This window comes from Dermochelys coriacea, chromosome 1 (genome assembly GCF_009764565.3).
Source record: "Dermochelys coriacea isolate rDerCor1 chromosome 1, rDerCor1.pri.v4, whole genome shotgun sequence".
Classification (NCBI taxonomy): Eukaryota; Metazoa; Chordata; order Testudines; family Dermochelyidae; genus Dermochelys; species Dermochelys coriacea.
The window spans coordinates 287,219,274-287,244,791 of record NC_050068.2 but is presented as its reverse complement, the minus strand read 5'-3'; the positions used below and the strand labels follow the sequence as shown (position 1 = coordinate 287,244,791).

Genomic DNA, 25,518 nt, shown 5'->3' with positions numbered 1-25,518 from the left:
GCATTTCAAGTTTTTCGGTTCTCCTTTTGTCACCCCACCTCTGCCCCTAGTGTCTCAGATATCCCATTAGGCAATTCTTCATTTAATAAGTATTTTGTATGGTATATAATGCTGAGCATTATTCACTCAGCACGGACGATCTGCTCAGCTGTATACAGAAGATAAGACAAACATTTTACTTTAAGATGACGGACAATGGTCAAAATATCACACCCTTTGGGGGCAGAGACCATTTTGTGTGTGTGGGCGGGAGGATGCATGTGTTTTGCACAGTGCCTATCACAGTGGGCTCCTGATCCATGTCTGGAGTTTTTAGGTGCTACTTCATTATAAATAGTAGTGCAGATTTTTTTTAATGCACCTATAATGGCACCACTTTTTTGTGGAGGAGTATGGCTGCACTATTCAAGTGAATTGTGTTTTGAGGTAGTATTTAAGAGGAAAGGATGGGTGTTACATAGGGTAGGGAGGGCAGCGCAGTTATAGGGGACGGATTAGAGAAAGATGCAGGATTGAGAATGGAAGGATTTAATGAGTGCACTTTACTACAATTAAACTGCAAAGAGCTGAAGCAAACATACTTTTATAATCTGGTGGTACTCTAGTGTTAGCTATCCACATCTTCTCCCCCTCCCCTTTGTTGAATGTCTATTCTAGTGAAGATCTTTTGGAGCTGTACATTGGCCTGTGTCATTAAACCTGCTCAGTATTTAGAGTGATGATGTGATTTGAAGCTCATCACCTAAGCTTACAGCCAGCAGGTCTACACTAGGCTTACTGAATTGAGTATTGAATGCAACACTCAGTGATGCTAGGACAATGTTGAGGGGGTGAATATGGTAGAATAATGTTTAGTATAATACTTTATCTCAGGGCCACCTGAATCACTCTCCACTTATATCAGGAGTTGAACTCAGTCCTGATGAGCAAGCAATTCAGCAACCCAGTCTGAATTATTGACAGTTACTGGGAGGCCAGACATGCAGAAAACCCAAAGGATCATGTCCTGGAGACAGGAGTGTTTACGCTACCTGAGATGATTATAAATTATTTTTAATCTTGCTAATTAGCCCTTGACAACTCTTATATTTTACTTCAGAAGAATTATTTTATTTTCATTACTGAGTCCATTCAATCACTTCTTTCCTATAACTTGCTTTTATCTTTAGGCATGTTACATCAGAAAAATTATACAGTGATTATTGGTAATCTCTAACTACTGGTCAATTGTTGTTGAGCAGTATTCATCAGGTTTCACGTTTACAACAGTTAGAATGAGAGAGAAATTCCTAGTGCATTTAGTATTTAAAAACTGAAAAGTAAGGTGAGCTAGCCAGTTTCATATGGAACCTTGTTCTGGCTGTTCTCCAGAAAATCCTAGATCCTAGAAAGCCAAGCTCCCTAATGAATCACAACTCCTCCAACTTCCCTATTCTACATGTAGCACTTGCTACACCTCTCTTTCACTTCAGTCACCAGTGTCTTCACCCATTCTCCTGTAGGCTTCTAGACAGTTTTATAACTTTTTTAAACTTCAGCCAGGACAAGAACCTTGATGGTTTTTATCACTTCCCTTTTAACTTTTAGAATACTTACTTTTTCATTCACAGGCTGAAATTGGCATTCTAATGTCAACTTTCAAATTGAAATATTTACATCATCAATAAAATCTGAGTGACCCTGAAAATATTCAGACAAAACAAATAAATATGTGGTGGTGGTTATGGTGTTTTGTTTTATAGTAGGGCTGTCACACAATTAAAAGAATTAATCGCTATTAATTGCACTGTTAAACTACAATAGAATACCATTTATTTAAATATTTTTGGATGTTTTCTACATTTTCAAATATATTGATTTCAATTATAACAAAGAATACAAAGTGTAAAGAGCTCACTTTATATTTATTTTTTATTACAAGTATTTGCACTGTAAGAAAACAGAAAAAATAGTATTTTTCAATTCACCTAATACAAGTACTGTAGTGCAGTCTCTTTATCAGGAAAGTTGAACTTACAAACATAGAATTATGTGTGTAAAAAAACAAAAACAAAAAAAAAAACAAAAAAAAAAAAACCAAAACCTGCATTCAAAAATAAAATTTTAAAATTTTAGAGCCTGCAAGTCCACTCAGTGCTATTTCTTGTTCAACCAATCGCTCAGACAAACAAGTTTGTTTACATTTGCAGGAGATAATGCTGCCCTGAATGTCACCTGAAAGTGAAAACAGGCGTTCTCATGACACTGTTGTAGCTGGAGTCACAAGATATTTACATGCTGGATGCGCTAAATGTGTCTCTTCATGCTTCAACCACCATTCCAGGGGGCATGCGCCCATGCTGATGACAGGTTCTGCTTGATAACAATCCAAAGCAGTGTGGACCGACACATGTTCATTTTCATTATCTTAGTCAGATGCCACCAGAAGAAGGTTGTTTGTTTGTTTTTTAAAATGTGTGTGTTCGTTTTATTTTGGTAGTTCAGGTTCTGTAGTTTCTGCAACAGAATGTTGCTCTTTTAAGACTTCTGAAAACATGCTCCATACCTCGTGCCTCTCAGATTTTGGAAGGCACTTCAGATTCTTAAACCTTGGGTCGAGTGCTGTAGCTATCTTTAAAAATCTCACATTGGTACTTTCTTTGCGTTTTCTCAAATCTGCAGTGAAAGTGTTCTTAAACACTTAAGAACATGGGTTGGGTCGTCATCTGAGACTGCTATAACATTAATTCTTCAGCAGAATTATGCCCCCCAATCTCTGCCCATGCTTTGGAGGTGGTTGTGGCTGCAAAAAAAAATCTGCTGAGGGCTGCATGCGGCCACGGTGGCTGCAATTGATTTAGACTGTTCTAGCTGCCTGTACCTTTTAACCCTAGTGGTCATCTTACATTGGTTTCATTTTCAAGACTACATTAGCTGGTAAAAGGGGTAGAAACACAGCTTTCATTTGTATTTTAAAAATGATTATTCTCTCTCTACGTTTCTAGTTCTGTCCCAAATCATGGGCCCAAAGGCTGGCTGTGCTTTAGTGGTTGTCGGAAATCCTATCATGCTCCATTTCTCCCACCTTCCTGCACAGTAGAAGTATGATGAAATAATCAATATGCATAATCAGGAAGCTGGTGATAAAATGCATCTAATATACTCCTTAGTTTTTCCTACAGCTGCTATGTGTATATCCGTGTTTTCTTACCCTTTGCTGCTGCAGTCACAAAATAATGGCATTCATTATGTTAACTTTCCAGCTTACACAGTGCTGGACTCTAGAATCCCTTGAGTTTTCTTTGTAGACAAATCTAATGGCACTTTCTGCCTCTTCATTCATGCCTTTCAGAAGCTATTGTGCAAAGTGTAGCCCACTGAAATAACAATGTGGACATAGTACTGCCATTACACATTAGACGTCATCTCTGCCTCACCTTCAGCCATTCAGATTCACACTTAACCAAACTTGATTCTGTTGGTGTGATTCCAAGATGAGTTTATTAGCCAAGGGAAAACAAAATAGACAAGATGAGGGATGAAGTACTCTGCTTTCCCTGTTAATTTATTTGTTATCTGATGGGAAGTCTTTCTTTCTGCCTCTTCTCAGAGGAGCCAGAGTTCTTGAGTTTGTCTATCATGCGCTTGTAGCTGACTGGGCTCTGTGATCTACCAGGCACTGCAGTGCAATGGGGAAGTAACCTTTCTGGTTAACTTTTTCTGATGGTTCTTGGGGCTCAAGAATGAGTAAGTGAGTTTTATCTTTAGCTCCATTCTGGTTCGTAAAGCCCCATTTGCTTTCAGACCTTTCTTTTGCAAGGATATTTCTAATATTGCTCAGTTTTGTGGTGCTTTTAGGTATATACACCTGTGTTATGACGACTCCGATTAGACAAAATATGTGCCAGTGAGCATTGTTCTACATTTGTAGCCAGCCTCCACAAGTGATAGTTATTCTCTTGTTCACACAAGCTATTTTTCATCTTGTAGGCTCTCACTGTAATATTGCAGTAACAATCTGCAGAGACACAGTAGAAAATGTTCTTTCTCATTCAGAAGTAAGTCTGGCGTTTCCTAACAAATGCTTTAGTTTGAAACCCAAATAACATTCTTAACTTTTTTGTATGTAATTTCCTGGGTGGTTTGTTTTTTAAAGGACAAAAGTAAAAGTAGGTATCTGTCTGTTATGTATAACTCAGACAGTCTCCCCATCATGCATCATCAGCAGAATTTGAAGCCTGAGTCTTTGGCATAGACTTCACCACTTGAGCTATAGGTATAACTTCAGTAGCTGGCAGAAGAAGGATTTTTATCCCAGAGTGTGGGGGAATGAGACTCTGAAGCCATATTCTGGGTCTGGGTGTGTCTGGCCTAGTTTGTCCCCCCTATGCCACCCCCAAGAGGTCAGAGCGCTCCTGCGCACTTTGGGCGGTGGGAGGGATTGACATGGGAAGCCAAACCCAGCTCTCTCAAAATCAATTCTACCCCGCCCTTTGCCGCACTGGCTCTGGCAGCTTCCAGGTATTGCCAGTAAAGTGTGGTGATGGTGCTGCTGCTCTGACAGTGGCTTGAGCTGGAGTTTTTAGAACGTTCCGTGGTTTTGAGAGGCTACCAAAATTTTCCAGAGGCTGAAGGAAAGCAAGGGAGAGGAAATAGCAACTAAATATTTTTTGACAATTTTGCTAAATCTGAATGGAATCTTATGGGACAAAGAAAAAAGGCATGTTTACAGCCTGAGACGTTGGTGAATATCAAAGACTGACTGACTGCAAGCATGTATGTGTTAATACTTTTCCAAGAAAAGGGTGCAAAAATCCTTTAGAATGGAAAGTGTTAAACAACCTGATATAAGGGTTCCTACCAGCTCCCCAAATCAGTGTGGCTTTTGTAATCTTTTACTTTGTCAAAACTATTTTGGAGTTCCTAGAACCAGAAATCAAAATGACTACTACAGAATATTGGAAATATCTGAGAATGAGGCACTGAAGTTCACATTTCTAACACAGGCTTTTTTCATTCTATAGAAATTTCCACATTAGCAGGTATAATTTTTTTTTATCATTGCATTGAAATGCTTACCTGGTATTCTGAAACTTTGCTGAAAGCAAACAAAAGCTTATATGCAGAAGTACACTGATCTAAAAGAAGTCTCCCCGTGTTCCACAACTTAATGTATGCTTTTGCGCCTTTGCTCTGGGGTCCTGTTAATATAAAATTAATGTAATGCTTTTGCTTTTGGGTTTTAAGGGATCTTAAAATATCATAGTAATCCAGTAAGAGGGATGACAGCATTTCCTTATTTATTTAGGTGTTAATTAAAACTTAGCTTTTAGTAGTAGAATATGCCCATGAAATGTTTATGCCATTCTGTAGTACAGAAGTATTTCTCTGGCATAACACTGCCTGCATAACAGCATAAAAATATGTAACAACACAACTGTATATTTTTAAAAGTGACCATTAATGTACAAATTGCCTTATCCCTTTTGCTTTATGGAAAGCTACTGTATATAAAGTGTAATAATTTTTCTTATCATTTAGGTGACAAACAGCATGTTTGGTGCTTCAAGAAAGAAGTTTGTAGAGGGGGTCGACAGTGACTACCACGATGAAAACATGTACTACAGTCAGTCTTCAATGTTCCCACATCGGTCGGAAAAAGATGTAAGATGAGCAAACATAATATTTTGCCCTTTAATAATGGATTAATCTCCTAACAAAATGGATGAAATTGAAATAAGGACAGAATGTCCTGTACTCAAGGGTATTCCTTTAAGCTGTAGCCTGTGTAAATTAGTTGGTGTGTGGGCCTCGCAGGTAGTTCAAATGAACTGCTTCAGTGCCCTACTCAGAGTTTCTCAGCTAGAGATAAAGGTAGTTTAGTTCCCAGAGAAGTCCTAGATGGATGGCCTGGATCTACTTTTCAAATTCAGCTATTTGAGAAGGATTAGGAGCATGTCCAGCCCTGGCCATTGCACAAGAACATTCCTTTCTATTTTGTCCCTGATGTTGCGTTTCTGGCCCATTGTTGAAGCATTGCTTGTTCTCTAAATAAAAGCGACTCCTTCTTTCACAGGGAGTGCTACCATACACCTGACTCCTTCGTGGCCAAATATGCATAGGACTCACTAGCTTCTGTCTCCCATAAAATCGAGAATTAAATTGAGGATTATGATGTAAAAAACATTCCTCAAATCTACTGGGGAAAAAATAAACTATATTATTCCTTCCCCCACCTCCACCCCTCAAGGCAGGGGGATTCTAAAAGTTCAGAAGCATGTAGAAGGACGAAGTTCTTCTAGAAAACTCAAAATAGAGGATTTAGTATGATTATGCAAAACATAAAGGTCTATAGTAGTTTGTTAAAACACTTTTCCCATAATTGCCTCCTATTCCCGCAAGGTGTATCCTTTTGAGAGAGTAATATTACGAGGTGGAATACTCTAGCCCTTTACTCCTTTAAGGAATTGTTTGACTTGACACTTTTGAAGCACTGTCACTATATATTTCCTTTCAACAGTCAGGCTATTTAGAATTTTTTTCAAGTGGTAAACGGAGAGCTTTTTCCCCATTACATTTTAGTAAAGGAAGGGTTCTAGACTGTGTTTAAAACGCATAGTCTAGATGCAAAACTATATTTTCTGCCTCTAGCTAACTATTTATATAACACCTGTCACTATAGTGGTGGTCTGGTTTGCCATTTAAGATAGCTTCAACACAAAGACTTTACCAAGGTGAAAGCAGCAAAACTAAGGGGAGGGCACCTGTTGTCTTGTTTTATAATTGGATGACTTAATGCAAGTGTCTGGGCAACAAACAGCACCACAAGTAGCTCAAGAGATTCTAAGAGTATTTGAGAGCCTTGGTTTAAGCCTTGCCTACACTACAGTGTTTTGTCAACTCAAGTTATGCCGACGATCAAAAACTGGTATAATTATGTCGTTTGTGCATGTTCACATAACGGTCTTTCTGTTGGCGGAAAGCGTCCACAATTGATAGTGAGAGCAGTGATAGTGAGAGCAGTGCCCTGTGGTTAGCGATTCCACTGTGCTACTCACCACCTTCTGTTGCTAGGAGTTGTGGGAAGGTGGAGTGGATCTCAGGGCATCATGGGTGTTCGCTCAGCGTCAAATTATGCAGATTTTTCTGTCCCATAATTCCATGGGCTTCTGACTGCATTTTGCAGCATCTTTCAATGGCCCATTTACTGTGCACCCTCCATCTCTGTCTGAAAGGATGGATCTTGCATTGCTCTCTCCTGTTGTGGTCACTGTTATGAACAGATAACGGCTGGTCATTCAGTATATCATGAGCATCCAATCTGAACAGGAATCAGAGGAGCCTGACCTGTTGCGTACCATGGAAAGAAGCAACACCAGATTACTTTTGCATTCACAGAGCAGCTGCACATGGTGCACCATTGCTTTTGGGCTCCAGAAAAAAGCACTGAGTGGTGGGATTGCATTGTTATGCAGGTCTGGGATGACGAGCAGTGGACCTTTCAGATATGGAAAGCTGCCATCTTGGAACTGTGTGCGGAGCTTGCCTTCTCAATGGAGAAGTGCATGGTGATTGATGTGTGGAAGCTGTCAACTTCAGACTGCGGTTGGTCAGTCACGAATCAGTTTGGAGTCGGGAAGTCCACTGTTGGGACTGCATTAACACAAATGTGCAGGGCTGTTAGTCACATTCTGCTACGAAAGGACTGTGACTCTTGACAACGTGTGTGAAATAGTGGATGGCTTTGTGGCAGTGGGATTCCATAACTGCGGCGGGGCAATAAATGGCAGGCATATCCCAATTTTGGCCCTGGACCATCTTGTGACGGAGGATATTAATAGAAGGGGGTACTTCTCTATGGTATTGCCGGTGTTTGTGGATTACCGTGGGTGTTTCGCTGACATAACGCGGAGTGGTCCAGGAAGGTGCTTGATGCACGCATCTTCAGGAACACTGGAGTGTACAGAAAACTGGAAGCAGGGACTTTTTTTCCAGACCAGAAGATTCCAATGGGGGATGTTGAAATGCCCATAGTGATACCGAGAGACCCAGCATACCTCTTACTCCCATGACTCAGGAAGCCTTACATGGGAAACCTGGACAGCAGCAAGGAGCGCTTCAACAATAGGCTGAGCAGGTGCAGAATGACCATAGAACGTGCCTTTGGCAGATTAAACAACATGCTGACCCTGCCTTTATGGCAGATTAAATTTAAATGAGGAAAATATTCCCATGTCCATAGCAATCTACTGTGTGCTCCATAATATTTGTGAGGCTAAGGGTGAAAAGTTTCCTCTGGAGTGGAGCATGGAGATTGATTGATTGCCTGGCAGCTGATTTTGAGCAGCTAGATATCAGGGCTATTAGAGGGGCACAAGGGGGCGCTATTCGAATCATGGAGGCTTTGAGGCACCATTTTGACCATGAACAACAGTAACGTGTTTCTTTCTGTACAGCACTCTGCCATGCTTTGGTAACTTGCCACCTTGCATGGAAATTTTGATGGTTCCTGTAGTCGGCAAATGATCAAATTGCCATTTTATTAATTCCAGCAGCAACCACCATATGTAATAGACAACTAAAGATTTGATTATCTTTCAGAGAGTGTTTTTATTAAATACCAATTAATAACACACACACACACACACACACACACACACGGCTTGGTGGGAAGGGAGAGAACAATGAAAGGCAGCGTAGGCTCTTATAACTGTGTGTAAGTCCAGCTATCATTTTGGAAGCTGTCTGAAGTAGTGGGATGAATGGGGTACTGAGATATTCTAGGAAGTTGCAAGGAATGTGTGGGAGGAGTTTGGGGAGGGCTTGAAAAGCAGTTCTGCATCGCTTTGTGGGAGGGGAAGAGAAGGGGAGCATGCATGTATTCTGCCTGCAGTGTGATTAGGGACTTTAACATCTCCATTTGCTCCTCCATCACTCTGATCATATGCACCTGCCCCATTAAAATTCACTCCTGGCTCTCCTTTCTGTCCTGCCTGTCTGTTTTATAATTTTCTTTTAAAGTCTCTCTCCACGCCTTATGTTGTTTTTTGGCCTCTGGGGGTTGGAGCACCTCTTGAAACATGTTGTCCTTGCTCCTCCTTGGTCAGTTCCTTATCTGCCGGTGTGTAGGGAGGTTCCCCTGAAGGCCACCTCTGCAGAAGAACAAGAAACAATAAACAAGCATGATTTAATGCATGTCCAGCATCGAATCATTATAGTAAAATTCACATCTTTTTAAATGAATCAGTTTCTCACTGTCCCTTAGCAAGCACACAGCTCAGCGAATGCCCTAAACATGGTGAGTTTGGCCTGGGGGAAGGAAAAAGGGTGCTCAAGATGGGGCAAAGGGTCTAGGTGGTTTTTTAAGAGGAACACTGTAGGCAGCGTGGAACAATATTGTAAACGCTGCCACCATTTTCCACAGACTGGGGCCATTGAAGCTGATATCTCACTCCTGATGGTAAACAAGGATGCAAGAGTGCATCTTCTTCATCCGTGTGGCTTCAGACCGGGTCCCTAAGCTGCTCGCCTGTGTGCCGCTTTGGTCCCTGCATAAGTGGTTGCTGATTGGCATGGGAAAGTTTCCTATAACAGGGGAAGGAACAAAGCAGCTCTGCCATGGAACCTTTGGCAGAGGATTGGCGAGTACCTGCAGAAAAGTTTTTTTTTTCCTAGAGATCTCTCTGCAGGATTCCTGGGAAATCTCTGTGTGCATTAACACACTGTTTAGTTGCACAGCAGGGAATGTAAAGCACACACAAACACAGCTAGTCGTTTTACATTTGTCCCTTCACCCACTTCAAGAATATGCAAAGCAAAGGACAACTCTACCTCATATAACTGAGCAGCATCAACTCAACTGATCAGAGCTCTCCTCTCTTGCATCATGCGTGCCAGAGATGGACTGCTGGGACAGGCAAGATCCCTCCGGAGTGGAAAAGAGGTCCTGACTTGCCTCACCACTGGACGATCCTGCTGTGTGCTTCACGTTGTCCTCCTACTCGACCTCCTTGTCCACGACTTAGTCCTTGGGGTTGAGTCCACTGACTCCAGCCCTGCCGAAGTATCAGCAGGGCTCTTGGCGGTGGCAGTGGGGTCTCCACTGAGGATGGCATCCAGCTCCTTTATAGAAGTGACAGGTCTTTGGTGCAGCATCGGTTGACAGTTTGACTCCCTCGCTTTCTGGTATACCTGCCTCAGCTATTTTATCTGTGGACGGCACTGCTGCCTGTCCTGTTCATAGCCTTTATCCAACATGCCACGAGAAATCTGACCATAGGTACTAAAGTTCCTATGGCTGGAGCGGAGCTGGAACTGCACAGCCTCTTCTCTCCACAGTGCCAGCAGATCCAACAACTCAGGTGCGCTCCAAGCGGGAGAGCATTTGCTGTGTGGAGCCACCCTGGTCAGATGGGAAGATGCGATGTGAACTGTTCACTCCAAGCAAACAGGAAGTGGAATTTCAAAAATTCCCAGGCCATTAAAGGGGGAAGGGCAGATGTCTGTGTACCTTGGTGCAGGGCAGCGGAGTTCGAACTGCTGACCAGAGTGGTCAGGCTGGTCACTGTGGGACACCTGGAGGCCATTTATTGGAACATAACCAAGCGTGGTGTCTACACTCACACTTTGTCGATATAACATTACCACAAAAAGCTCTATGCCTTTTGTCAAGATGTTTTTATTTTGTCAGCAAAGCAGGAGAGTTTGTTGACAGAAGGAGCATTGCAGTGTGTACACCTCCTTTGTTGACAAAACTCTGTAGTGTAGAAAAAGGATATATCAGAGTCTACCTAGATTCTCACTAGGAAGTTCAGTTCTAGATAACCAGAGTTGAGATCTTCTGTTGTGAAAGAATTCCATATGTAGTTCAGTGACTCACCTGCCCACCCACAGCCTGGACAGTCTTAATTCACTGTGTCTGTTGACTTCATGTATAGTGCAGTGGTTTCTTAGATCAGACTCCACTCCAGTCATCTAATCCTTCTCTTCTTTCATATTGGGTGCTCATTGCTTGGAGTCTGTAGATCTTCACTCATTTCACCTGTCATCAGCGACCCTCCTGTGCTTTTGAGGTGAATGGAACGGCTATGGGTAAAACATCCATAAATGCTATTGTTATGGATTGCACTGGTCAAGAGTCTACATGTGACTCAAGGTAGACTATATTGTCTTTGGCAAAGGAATTGAATATACATTTTATAGCTCTTCAAGCATCTTGATCTTCTTTTGACAATTCAGAATTCTGCTTGAAACAAAAGTGATTCTAATTTGAATTGACAATGTGACTACTGCATCCAAATGGGTGATAATTCTGAATCCAATTATTTTGTGAGCTTTGGTCAGAAAAGTATCTTATTCTTCTGATCCCTATTCTCTTCTGAGGAGAAAAAATATACTGGCTGATGTTCTAATTACATGTTGGCTCACAGACAAGAGTGGATGAAGTAAGTTGTTGCCTCTAACCCTCAGTGCCTCAGTGCTTTGCTACTGTAGCTCTCTGCCTGTGACACCCACAAAATCAAGGCATTGTAATGCACTCAGGGTTACAGGGTAAACAGTGACACAACTTTTCACTAGTCTGGATTGCATCCCATAACATAACTATTCAACTGCAAATAATTTCACTTCTCACGGACAAATCTATTTCCGTCAGTTTGCGTCTGTAATGACAAAAGAAAAACCATGTTTTGTGAATTAGTTTTTGCAGTAAATGCTTTCTCCATGATTTGGTGTTTGGTTTTCTCTCCCAGTCCTTTGACTGACAAAAAAGGCTACAGGACAAAGAAAATCAGTGACATCAGCATAGTCTTTGGATTAGTTCACTAGTTTTATCTTGTCTGGAAAATCTGAATTCTTCTATAGTTTCCAGGCTTCATCGTCTCAAGGCTTGATATTTTGTTCTGACCATCAAATTCATTTTTTCAAAAGTGACTCATGAGAAAGTGTCTTATTTTAGCAGAAGCTTTTCTTGCATGGGGATAGGAGCTGCATTACAGAAGGAAGGGGAGGGGTGAAGCCACATCTGGCATACATCATCTGATGAGGAAAAATTTCTTGCTGATTTGTGACAGTAGAAGTCTCAGAGCTTTGAAAATTTTCCCTACCACCCGCTTTTAGGTTGTTGCAAGCGGGCTTAAAAAGATTTTGAACTGTAAATACCTTTTGATTGGAAGCTTTTGCTTGTAATATCTTGAGACGCAAAATGCGGTTTGAGGCTGTCATCACACCACCTGATCATGTGGAGTTGCTGTTATTTAAAGATAGGAGTTCAGCCCATCCATTTTGGATTGCTATATTTTGGATGTTGAAAGAAGTATGCAACAGAAGTCTGCTTTTTCTTCTTTTACTGAGTTTTAATTCCCTTCATATGCATTTGCTTTTATTTTTGTGTTTTGCCATTCTGCTTTGAGATCAAAAGACAGTGTTCGGTTGAGAACAGGATGGTTTGGGGGTTGTAGGTGTGTGGTGTTTTGTTTTTTGTTTTGTTTTTTTGTTTTTTTTTAAACTATTGGTATTGCAGGGGCACTTAGACACCATTCAGATTTGGGGCTTCATATTTATAATAATGATGATCCCTTATAGATGTTTATGCTTTCAAAGCTCTATTATAAATATTTATCATTTTAGTAATTTTTAATTCCTTATCTTCTATTTGTTAATGTTTTTATTTTGTTGCTACATACAGTATTCTAACACAAGTTATTTTGGTATTTTAAAGTTTTATCCATTACAAATATTAGGGCTTGGTTGGAGATAGAAACTCTTACTGGCTTTTGTGTAGTACGTCTTTAGGTTTTTTTCAGGCTGCTGAATATAGTGTCTAGCCTTAGTTTGACATCTCTGCTTTCTGCTGCTGCTGCTGCAACTTGCTGGGATAATGAATAAAACAACAGTGTATTGTTTCCTTGAGAAAATTTTGCTTAAATGCCTTTAGTTAACATTTGAGAGGCTTTTAGCTAAAAATTTGACAGATTCACTATTTAACTTCAGATATTACATTTAAGGCTGTGTGTCAAAAGCATGCCCATGGAATCCTCTGATATTACAAGGAACTAGGTACAGTGAGGTTAGGACTGGGTGTTTTAGTAGCATTAATTTAGATGATAAAATAATTATTTAGTAATGGGTGACTAGCCTTGATCCATTTGAATAAAGTGGAAAGTTCATCTCTGGCAAAAATCAGATTAGCATGATAGGTTTAATGTTAATAGGAGACGTGTATTTTCATAAACCTTAAAAATATATTTTAAAATAAAATTGTGTCAAAATCATTTCCCCTGCTTACTATACAAAACTCAGAGCTTAACTGCCATTTCCCTGCAATAGCTGATGAAATTGCTAACGCAGAAAGCAGTGTAGACGGGAGCTTGCTGTGTTGTGTGAGAGAAATCAGACACTCTTCATTTACCTCATTATAGGTGAAAAAGCTTTTATTGACATTTTAAGAGATGAAGAAAAGGTGCATTGCTATCATTTGACAACAGTCTGAGGAAATTTCTTGCTGGACATAAGAACAGCCATACTGGGTCAGACCAGTGGTCCACTAGCCCAGAATTCTCAATTCTCAAACTGGGGGTTGTGACCCCTAGGGGGTCGTGAGGTTATTACACGGGGAATTGCGAGGTGTCAGCCTCTACCCCAAACCCGCTTTGCCTCCAGCATTTATAATGGTTTAAACATATTAAAAGATGTTTTTAATTTATAAGGGGGGGGGTGTCACACTCAGAGGCTTGCTATGTGAAAGGGTTCACCAGTACAAAAGTTTGAGAACCACTGACCTAGCCCAATATCCTATCTTCCAACAGTGGCCGATGCCAGCGTGCTTCAGAGGGAATGAACAGAACAGTCAATCAAGTGCACTCCCAGAGTCTAGGGACACTCAGAGCATGGTATTGCATCCCTGTCCATCCTGACTAATAGCCATTGATGGACCTATCTGCCAGGAACTTACCTGATTCTTTTTAAAATCCTGTTCTAGTTTTGGCCTCATTTGGAAGTTGTTCTATACCCATAATCATTTTTGTTGTCCTCTCTTTACCTTTTCCAATTCCAATATATATTTTTTGAGATGGGACGACCAGATCTGTATGCGATATTCAAGATGTGGGCGTACTATGGGTTTGTATAGCAGCATTATGATATTATCACTTTTTCCTAATGGTTCCTAATGTTAACTTTTTTGACTACTGCTGAACATTGAGCAGATGTTATCAGAAAATATCCACAATGACTCCAAGATCTCTTTCAGTGGTAACAGGTAGTTTAGACCCCATCATTTTGTATGTATAGTTGGGATTATGTTTTCCAATGTGCATTACTTTGCATTTATCAACATTTGAATTTCATCTGCTGTGTTGTTGCCCAGTCACCTAGTTTTGTGAGATCTCTTTGCAGTCTGCTTTGGACTTAACTATCTTGACCAAATATAAACATCCATTGTATAATGTTAAAAACATGTGGCAACATTGTAACAATTTATAATTTGTTTATCAAACAGTTGCTACAACTTAAAAAATAATTGCTTTCATAATAAATGTATACTGCATGATGGGAAAGCCAAGTGTTTGAAATTTATACTGTATTACCTATATTTATTACCTATAAGATATCTGCTTTTGACCTATCTAGTTTGGGCATGTAAACATAAACCAGTGTTACTTGGCTAGAGAGGAAAACAGGTATTCATGTTTTGTACTTTATATTGTCCTTCAGTTTGCAGAGAGGGAGGAAGTAAAATGCATCTCTGAGTCACATTTTAAGAAATTACAGGTAATTTTTTTTTTTTAAACAAACTGGAATGTATATAGTAAAGGAAATGGAGAAAAATCAGTTTTTCATGGTAGAATTATAACTATCAGCAAACTACTGATTAAGAATTTTTGTTTAACATAGGTTATAAGTAGGCTTGGAAGGATTCGATTTTTATCGGTAAAGGTCTTTCACTGTAAACACACAAACCAATGAAAAAATCTTTTCATCTGTAAGAATAGAAATATACAGATAGGCAAATTAAGAAAAATGCTGCTTGAGAACTTCAGAGTTCTCTCTATGGATATTTACTATGTACATTCTGACGTGATGTTGGCAATTTGTGTTTCGATGGTTTTAAAACTTGAACTTTTTGAATTGCAAATATCTACGGTCATTAAATAATTATTGTCTAACTCCCCTCCTCATAATTTCCCACAATTATGAAAATTTAAATGGATAAAAATAGAAGAAAAAAGTTTAACCCATAGTTCTGTGCAACTGTGAACACTATTTGATAAAAATCTAAAAAAGGTTAATAGAAACATCAGTATATCTGTTGAAATCATAGAAAGATAAAAATTGAAGTCTGCCAAGCCGAATTACAAGAGAGTTGAGCCATTATGCAAGTCTTTCAATATACCGCAAAATTGTTTCTATTCTTTACTATAAAGCTATGTCTAACACACTTATTTTTAAACCAACGGTATAAGTTAATTGGTGAATGCAAATGAGTACTAAAATTTCAAGTGGTTCTTTGGACCAGACTCCATTGCATGCATGCAATCATGCTCCTCTTCCATGCTTCTGTATTATAAATTGGCTCATTGAGTATATAGTGAATGTATTGCATTGTGTTAGTAATGTATTTGTGTTTAATGTTCATTCTTTCACCTTCAGTATTCATCTATTAATAAACTGCAGCCAGTCTCTTAATCTGATTAAAATGTCTGTTTTATCAGCTTAGTGTTAATCACTCATGGCATCTTCCATAATACCCAATTACAAATTTTCTAGTAATCTCTTGTCTGATTGATAATTCATATTGTATACCTTAGTACTGTATATATGAGTTTTTTAAAGAGATGCTAAACTTTTTAAAAAAACAACAAACTTGTTAATGATATTACTTACACCTTAAATTATTAAAACTGAAGGAATTATAAAAATTAATTTGTTTTTCACTATTTAGGCAGTTTATTTCTTACATTTTCCTCAAGTTAAATAATGAAGTTGATAGTTATTTTCACTTCAAATTCTCAGTGCTTATAAATATTTTGACTGTTGCAAATACTTCACTCTAAATGTTTATTTTAAACTTTTAATTGGAATTTTAATAACTTAGAGAAATGGTTTTATTGGTCTTACATTTTGTAAATGCTTGTTATAAAACCTAATTTTGGGGGAAATCTTGCAGTGGTCTATTTTAAATTGCATTTAATATAAAAGGAGAATTATTAATAAAATGAAAGATAAACCTGAATAATATGATAGATCTAGTTTGTTTGTGTTAATTATTTGTTGGCTTGACTTCTAATTTTGTTAAATGGTCAACATAGTGTTGTCTCCCTTTAAAACTGTGATTCATCTACTTATGTCATTCAAATGGTACCTGTTATGCTAGATAAATAACAGAAACAAAGTAACACAGATACAGAATGATTGTCCTGTGTTTGGTGTACATATCTGGCTAAGATGATAATTATCAACCTTTCTCATATGTTTAGTTATCCATTGGTCTGGATATTATTTGTGGATTTAAATTTGCTCGTTCTACAAGATTTGAGGCAGTTTAGGTTTTTTTCCTACTTCTTTCTCTGAGTTTAGGTTCACTGTACTGGACTGAGGCAGCACTTCATTGACCACAGCTTACACTGGGCAAGTCTACACTATAGCGCTACATCTGGTGAAGACACGCTATGCCAACGGGAAACCGCTCTCCCGTCGGCATAATTACTCCACCTGGGGGAGACGCATAAATTGTGTTGGTGGGAGTGTCTCCCACTGACATAGCACCAGTGTGGACCACACAAAACTTTTGTCACTCAGGGATGTGAGAAAGCACCCCTCCCGCCCCTCCCAGCAATGCAAGTTAGATCAACTTAACCAGTAGCATAGACCTGCCCACTCCTTCCATCTAGGAAAACAGCTTCAGCTTTGCTGCGGGAGCTTTAGAGCATGATTATTTCATAAACTTCTGAGGAACTTCAAATGAATGTGCATGCAACTTTTTCAGGGCTGATATTATCAAGCCTAGATAAACTGCATTGCAATAAACCAATCTGGAGATAATGACGGCATATATAATAGAAACCAATACAGTTACCTTGTCAGTTGTTTGTTGTTAGAATGTATTTGTTGCAGTTCCTTCTTGTATCTAAGTCTAGAATTTGTGAGGAGTGTTGTTGGACCTCACAACTGTTTTGGGGTGATAAGAGTTTTGTGTGATAAGACTTGCATTGTGGCCTCTTAAGATTTGCAACTCCTTACCCAAGCAGCACAAGAGTGACTTTCTCACCTCAGTTGTTGCAGTCTTTGGTCCTGTTGCCTTTTATTTTAAATTTTGCAAACAATAAAATTAAAGTATGTGAATTAGGTCAACTGTCTATTTTTGTCAATTGCTATAAGAGAAAAGTAGCCTTGTATTTGATATTTTCCCTAGGAATTGGCTCTTCCATTGGGTCAATCACCCACTTTTCCAGTCACCCACAGTATGCAGACCAGTGAACGCCTATGTATATGAGAGAAAATTAGTTTATTTATACTCTTTCTGAATTATTCCAAGGCATTCCACAAAGTAATCCATGACAGTAATCAGGTTGGCTATACTATTGTCTGTTCTTTGCTGCTTTTTAAAAAATTATTATTTATTATTAAACGTAGTGCCTGGAACAATAGCTTCCTGATTGGGGCCTCAAGCTGTTACTATAATACGGATGATAATGCTTCAGCCTAAGGTTAAATATTGCTGTAAAATGCAAGTGAGTTGAACAACAAAATCAAATACATTAAATAGCCAACGTGCCCTTCATGATAAACTAATAAATGACGCCTCATGTGCCTTTCCAGTTCACCTGAAATTTAGGTAAAATACAGAGTATTAAGCCTCTTGTATTTCCTAATAGTACATGCTTGGGATGCCATATTAAACAATCTTTAATTGAATCCTACTGTTTAAAAAAAAAAAATTGCTATAATTTCCTGACCACCAATATATAGTGGCTGTCATTAAATTTTAACATTTGCAAGTGGTTACCACTCAATTTTCCTTGTACTTAAACCACACATTACCATATTCTTCTTTTGTTGTTGCGTAGGCACTGTTTTTAGATGTTGGCTTTTTAATGGCAATCGGTGTAGGTACATAAACAGTTCAAAATTAAATCACTGTAGACAAGTGAAGAATGTGTTAGCTAGGACTGAGATTTGAAGTCTACATTAGAAATACAGGTTTCAGAGTAGCAGCCGTGTTAGTCTGTATTCGCAAAAAGAAAAGCAGTACTTGTGGCACCTTAGAGACTAACAAATCTATTAGAGCATAAGCTTTCGAAGTGAGCTGTAGCTCACGAAAGCTTATGCTCTAATAAATTTGTTAGTCTCTAAGGTGCCACAAGTACTGCTTTTCTTTTTATTAGAAATACAGTGCTTGATTCTTTCTTGAGCTGTGGCACCATTATGCCTATTCAGTAGTGCAAAGGGGCTTTAAATGAATTGGCTCTGATCACCTGTGTGTTCCTCCACTACTGTATATAAATACCTGAGTGGTGTAGAGATCTATGCCACTCATTACCACATCCCCTAGCATAAGAAGTAGGGATGATGGAAAGGTGGAGTGGTGTGGTTAGACCATCTCTGTGCTCCAGCTGCTCTTAGCTACTGGAACCAGTCCTTCATGGCTGCAAGTAGATAGGGCTGCTTTAACTTGCATATGGGGCCCAGGCAAGGCCTTGACTGGCCCAAGAATAAAGGAGTCACAAATATGACTTAATACCATCTTCACTCATCTTCCTGGCCACACTCTCATTGTCCCATTTCTACTTCATGCATAGCTTGGTCAAAAATGCCACACTATCAGAGCTCTTTCTACCATTTAGGTGTACCAAGATACCATCTGTTTCTCTCACTAGCAAAAGCCATCACTTCAGAATTTCTAATTAAATTTACTGTTTACATCCTTGTCAGTAATAGACATATGAAAAAAAGAAAAGGAGTACCTGTGGCACCTTAGAGACTAACAAATTTATGTGAGCATAAGCTTTCGTGAGCTACAGCTCACTTCATCGGATGCATTCGGTGGGTATTTTCCACCGAATGCATCCGATCAAGTGAGCTGTAGATCACGAAAGCTTATGCTTACATAAATTTGTTAGTCTCTAAGGTGCCACAGGTACTCCTTTTCTTTTTTGCGAATACAGACTAACACGGCTGCTACTCTGAGACATGTGAAAGAAACTTTGTCCAACATAACAGTATTTGCACACACAAAACTCTTCCTCTTCTAAAGCATCACTGATGCATAATCTAGGAAAATTTTCTCCTTGGGTATCCAGGATACTAGAAGTCCTTTCAGTCTCTCTATTTTAGGAGGCCAGAGTTTCAATACTAGCAGGATCATGTGAGTTAATCCAGTGCTACCTGCAGTGAATTTAAGTAATATCATAGGGCATGGCTACACTTGCCGATGTAGAGCGCTTTGAGTTAAAGCAGCCTTCTGAGAGCACAGTAGGGAAAGCACTGCAGTCTGTCCACACCGACAGCTTCAATCGCACTGGCATGGCCACATTTGCAGCGCTTGCAGCGGCATTGGGAGCGGTGCATTATGCGCAGCTATCCCAGCATTCAAGTGGCTGCAGTGTGCTTTTCAAATGGAGTGGGGTGGAGTGTGACAGGGAGTGTGTTGTGTGTATGTGGGGTGAGAGTAGGTTTTTGGGGGGCTGAGAGCATGTCAGCATGCTGTCTTGTAAGCTCATACAGCAACAGACCCCCCCTTCTATCCCTCCCCCCACAGCAGTCCACACTAATGGTTGCTTTGTCTCGGAGAAGATAAGCGACTGACTGTCAGAAATGGAGCTTTCAAAGGGTATTTCCTCATTCCTACAGCCAATTCCAAACAATTACAAGAGTGGCCAATAGACTTAAGGGGATATGGGACATTTCCAGAGGCTGATCAGAGCGCAGTAAAGCAACACCTCGTTCGCACTGGCACCGTGGCGCTCCAGCGAGGGTGCAGCAAACGTTATTCCACTCACCGAAGTGGAGTACCAGCAGCGCTATAGCCGCGGAGTCAGAGCGCTCTAGGTGCCTTGCCAGTGTGGGCGGGTAGTGAGCTAGTGTGCCCGGGGCTCCTTTATTGCGCTCTAACTCTCAAGTGTAGCCAAGCCCATAGTCACTCTTATATCTTTTTGAGATTCTCTCCATATATGAGGGGTAGCTGTGTTAGTCTGTATCAACAAAAATAACGAGGAGTCCAGTGGCACCTTAAAGACTAACAGATTTATTTGGGCCTAAGCTTTCATGGGTAAAAGACCCACTTCTTCAGATGCATGACATGAAAATTACAGATACAGGCATAAATATATATACACTGACACATGAAGAGAAGGGAGTTACCTTACAAGTGAAGAACCAGTGTTTGCCAAGGCCAATTCAGTCAGGGTGGATGTAGTCCACTCCCAATAATTGAGGAGGAGGTGGCAATACCAAGAGAGGGAAAATTGCTTTTGTCGTGAGCCAGCTACTCCCAGTCCCTCCTCAAGCCCAAATTAATGGTGTTAAGTTTGCAAATGAATTGTAGCTCTGCATTTTCTCTTGGAAGTTTGTTTTTGAAGGTTTTTTTTGTTGAAGGATGGCTACTTTTAAATCTGTTATTGAATGTCCAGGGAGATCGAAGTGTTCTCCTACTGGCTTTTGTATATTACCATTCCTGATGTCTGATTTGCATCCATTTATTCTTTTACATAGAGACTGTCTGGTTTGGCCAATGTACATGGCAGAGGGGTATTGCTGGCACATGATGGCGTATATCACGTTAGTAGATGTGCAGGTGAATGAACCCCTGATGGTGTGGCTGATGTGGTTGTGTCCTCTGATGGTGTCGCTAGAGTAGATGTGGGGACAGAGTAGGCAAAGGGGTTTGTTACAGGGATTGGTTCCTGGGTTAGTGTTTCTGTGGTGTGGTGTGAAGTTGCTGGTGAGTATTTGCTTCAGGTTTGGGGGTTGTCTGTAAGCGAGGACTATCCTGCCTACCAAGGTCTGTGAGTTGGGGATCGTTTTCCCAGGATAGGTTGTAGATCTTTCATGATATGCTGCAGAGGTTTTAGTTGGTGGTGGTACATGATGCCCAGTGGTGTTCTGTTGTTTTCCTTGTTGGGCCTGTCCTGTAGGTGACTTATGGGTACCCGTCTCACTCTATCAATCTGTTTCCTTGCTTCCCCAGGTGGGTATTGCAGTTTTAAGAGTGCTTGATAAAGATCTTGTCGGTGTTTCTCTGTCTGAGGGATTGGAGCAAATGGCTTGGCTGTAGAGCAGAGGTGGGCAAATTACAGCTCGCGGGCCACATCCGGCCGGCAGGACCCTCCTGCCCAGCCCCTGAGCTCCTGGCCTGGGAGGCTAGTCCCTGGCCCCTCCCCTGCAGCCTCAGCGCACTGCGCCGCTGGTGTAATGCTCTGGGCAGCGCAGCTGTAGTGCTGCCAGCCACCAGTGCTCCAGGCAGAGAGGGGTAAGGGGACGGGGGGGTTGGATAGAGGGCAGGGGGGATAGGGGTCAGGGCAGTCAGAGGGTGGGGAACGGGGGTTGGATGGGGCAGGGGTCCCGGGGGGGCAGTCAGGAATGAGGGGGGGTTGGATGAGGCAGCAGAGGGCAGTCGGGGTGGAAGGTCCAGGGGTGGACAGGGAGCAGGGGGTGGTGGATTGGGCAGGAGTCCCAGGGGAGCTGTCAGGGGGCGAGAAGCGGCGGGGTTGGATAGGAGGTCGGGGCCGGGCCACTCCTGGCTGTTTGGGGAGAGACAGCCTCCCGTAATCAGCCCTCCATACAATTTTGGAAACCTGATGTGGCCCTCAGGCCAAAAAGTTTTCCAGCCCCTGCTGTAGACAATGGATTGTGTGATGTGTCCTGGATGGAAGCTGGAGGCATGTAGGTAAGTATAGTGGTCAGTAGATTTCCGGTATAGGTGGTGGTTATGTGACCATCACTTATTTGTACTGTAGTTTCCAGAAGTGGATCTCTTGTGTGGACTGGTCCAGGCTGAGGTTGATGGTTGGTTGGAAATTGTTGAAATCCAGATGGAATTCTTCAAGAGTCTCCTTCCCATGGGTCCGTATGATGAAGATGTCATCAATGTAGCACAAGTAGAAGAGGGGTGCTAGGGGTTTTTTTACCCACGAAAGCTTATGCCCAAATAAATCTGTTAGTCTTTAAGGTGCCACTGGACTTGTCATTTTTCTCCATATATACCCTTTCAAAACCACAAAGAGAATATGTATTGTTTGTATGCTATGTTGGACTTCAAACATTGTTGAATGTAATCATCACAGTAATAGATTGAAACAATTTTTTTCTGTATTAGCAACTCTGAATTGTTGTTTCTAAGGTAGGGTGACCAGATCGCAACACTAAAATATCGGGACACACTGCGGTGCCGTAGGCCTCGCCCACAGTCTGCCCCCACTCTGCCCCAGGTCCCACCCCCTCCCTGCTCGGCCCCGCCACCACACCCCTCCTCATCCGCTGGCTTGCTGCATCCCTCATTAGTCCCCCACCCACCACTCGCCTTCTTTCACCCCCTCTCACCTGCTACTCACCTCCTCACTCCCCTGCCAGAAACCCCCATGTGCCTCTGGCTCGCAGCTCGCTTCTTTTCCCCGCGTGCTGCTCGCCTCTTCACACACACACCCCGCCAGCCGCTGGCTCGCTGCTCACCTCCTCATCCCATCCCGCTGCTGCTGGCTCGCTGCTCACCTCCCCACCCCGCTGCTGCCTCCCTGCTCGCCTCTTCGCCTTGCCGCCACTGCCGGCTCACTGCTCCCACCCTCGCCTGCCCGCTGCTCACTCGCCTCCTCACCCTCGCCTGCCCGCTGCTCACTCGCCTCCTCACCCTCGCCTGCCCGCTGCTCACTCGCCTCCTCACTCCCCCTCCCCCGCCTGCCAGCTCGCCTCTTCACCCTGCCACCTGCTGGCCAGCCAGTTGGCCAGCTGCTGGCTCGCCCCATCCCCCTCCGCCTGCTGCTGGCTCATCTTCGCCTGCCCACCTGCCGGCCGCTGGCCTCCTCGCCCTGCCCGCTGCTGGGTTCTTCATCCTCGCCCGCCCGCCCACTGGCCGCTCGCTCCTCAGTCCCGCCAGCTCACCTCTTCACCCAGCCGGCAGCCAGCTGCTGGCTGGCCTGCTGCTGGCTCGCCTCTTTTGCCCCGTCCACGCTCTCCTGCTCACCTCCTTACCTGATGATCGGGACAATTGGCATGCCGATCGTACATTGGTCGGGATGCGGGAGAAAGGACTAAATATCGGGACATCTGGTCACCCTATTCCAAGGCATCCTTATTACAGAAAATTCTCTTACTATTTTTCTCTCAGTGAATTATGAATGGTTTAAGTAATAAATGATTTGTCCTCCCTATTGAATCCAGATCAAATAGTCCCTGACTCAGAGATCAGCTAGAAGCAGATGAGTTCTCAGTTACCACAAGGAAAACAAAAAGAGAAGGAAATAATAAAAGCTAGGATAGTGTACACTCTCCATCCAGTTTACTCGCTTTTCAAAGAAAATGGATATGACAAAAAAACAGCTAATTTATCTTGGATGGGGTCATTGAGGCTTGTTTGTTGCATGTACCTTAACAGAGATAAGTAGCTTTCAACAAAGTATTTAGTAGTAATATTCTTGTATTCCATTGTTTTGGGTAATGAAGGCTTGGGGGAAGGCCTTCGGGTAATGAAGGCTAAGCAATCCGTCATGTTCAAGAACTTAAACAACTACTTTGAGTGATTGCTCATGTGCATTCCAATAGGTGCGCGCTTGCTGCATGCACTATCGTTGGAAGGTTTTTTTCTCCTAGCAGTACCCGTTGGGTCAGCTGTGGAATGGCGCCTTCGTGGCGGTTTATATAGGTCCTTGTCGACCAGCCGCCTTCTCAGTTTCTTCTTACTGCGAGTGACGGTCGTTGGAGCTGCTCAGTCTCTTGCATTCGCAAGTGCCCACCTAGTCGTTCCCTTTTCTTAGTTGTAAATAGCTGTTAGTTAGTTATACAGTAGTTTGTAGTTAGCTGTGCTTACTCTGGGGGCTTTCCCCCCGCCTTAGTTTCCCCAAGCACCGGGGCATGCCTCAGTCACAGGGGTTTAAGGCATGCGAGATGTGTGCAAAACCTATGCCCACAGGTGATCTGCACACTGCTTGTCTCAAGTACGTAGGAGAGGGCTATCAGACAGATAAGTGCCTAATTTGCAAGAGCTTTAGACCCAGAGCAGGACTATCGTTTGAAGCTCCTCCTGAGGGAGTCAGCCCTCCGCTCCCAGCTGGCACTGGCATCATTGGTGCGCAGTGCCCTGGCCTCGGTGCGGGATGTCCCGGCACCGAGAGAGGACTCCTCCAAGGAGCACCAGCACCTCTCCCCGTCTCGTAAGGCCACGTGGCACCGCTCCACGTGGCACCGCTCACAGTCCCCAGTGCCGCATAAGAAAAAGAAGGTGGACAGGGGTCGTTCCCCCATCAAGAAGCCATGAGGGGATTCCAGCGGGACACGCACGGTCTGGATCTCAAGACCCGGCACTGCTGACTCCAATGGGAGGCCCGTTGAGTCCGGTGCTGGTGGACTCCCCAACTTAGGAGGATTTGAGAGGTCAAGCTCTTCCTCCCTCCACACTGAATACCTACGAGGCAGCGCGGGACCTCATTGCCATGACGGCGCAGTCCCCAGCCCTGCAGGTGTGAGCTCCGGCACCACAAGTCCAGGCACTGTCAGCGGCACTGGCTGCAGTGTCTATTCCAGTGCCACATATGGCTCCAGCACCCTTTGTGGTGCTGATGGTGGCACTGCCCCTGGTTCATCATCATGGCAAGCCCACCATGTTATGGCGCCACTCACCATCACCCCGGTACTGCTCCCGGCACCGTCGGGCTCCGCCCCCTGTGGTCAGGCACAGACTACTCATCTGAGTCAGACACTGAGGCTTCTGTGTCTCGACACAGCCAGTACCGCTCCCGGCACTGCAGACCAGTTGACTCATTGGCACCGGCGGTCGCCTGGCCAGCCTAGTACAATGGCCCTTTTGGACTCCTTGGGCGTACCATCAGGGTCAGGGCTCAGGCTAGCATCGGTGACATCCACACCCCGTGCCCCCTCTCAGCAACATCGCTGGCTTGCCACACCCCCAGGGCTCTTGAGGACCCTGCATGAGACAGGGACTCTGGGCTCTCATGCTTAGGCGCAGCACCCGAACCCATGCTATCAGTGACACTGGAGCCACCTCCAGTCACAGGAGGCTCCGAGGTATCTGATCCAGCCTCCAGAGAGCCAGAAGGGCAGAAAGACCCTGTCCCACAGGTCTCCTCACCAGATGGACACCAGAGGACACCAGGACCTTCTTAGTAGGGTGGCCCTAAACCTCAGCCTCCAGGCAGAGGAGGTCATGGATGAGTCGGATCCGATGGCTGACATCCTTGCCCCAGAGGGTCCATCTAGGGTGGCCTTGCCCCTAATAACGATCCAGAACATCACTAAGGTGCTCTGGCAGACTCCGGCCTCAATAGCACCCATCACTAAAGGGGTGGAAAGACGCTATTTTGTGCCTCGGAAAGG

At 42.7% G+C, this 25,518-nt stretch overlaps 1 protein-coding gene across 4 annotated transcripts in view; it reads left to right on the top strand.

Moving 5' to 3' along the window:
- CNOT2 (CCR4-NOT transcription complex subunit 2) overlaps positions 1-25,518 on the top strand; it is a 146,764-nt gene that overhangs the window by 77,959 nt on the left and 43,287 nt on the right. For 3 of the 4 annotated variants that reach the window (XM_038397338.2, XM_038397345.2, XM_043493437.1), the window contains 2 exons: positions 5,521-5,643; positions 14,692-14,748. In XM_038397338.2, the coding sequence (XP_038253266.1) occupies positions 5,533-5,643; positions 14,692-14,748 (168 nt within the window). In that variant the 5' untranslated portion in view covers positions 5,521-5,532. The remainder of the gene's footprint in view (positions 1-5,520; positions 5,644-14,691; positions 14,749-25,518) is intronic. The other variant, XM_038397362.2, reaches the window with a different exon arrangement.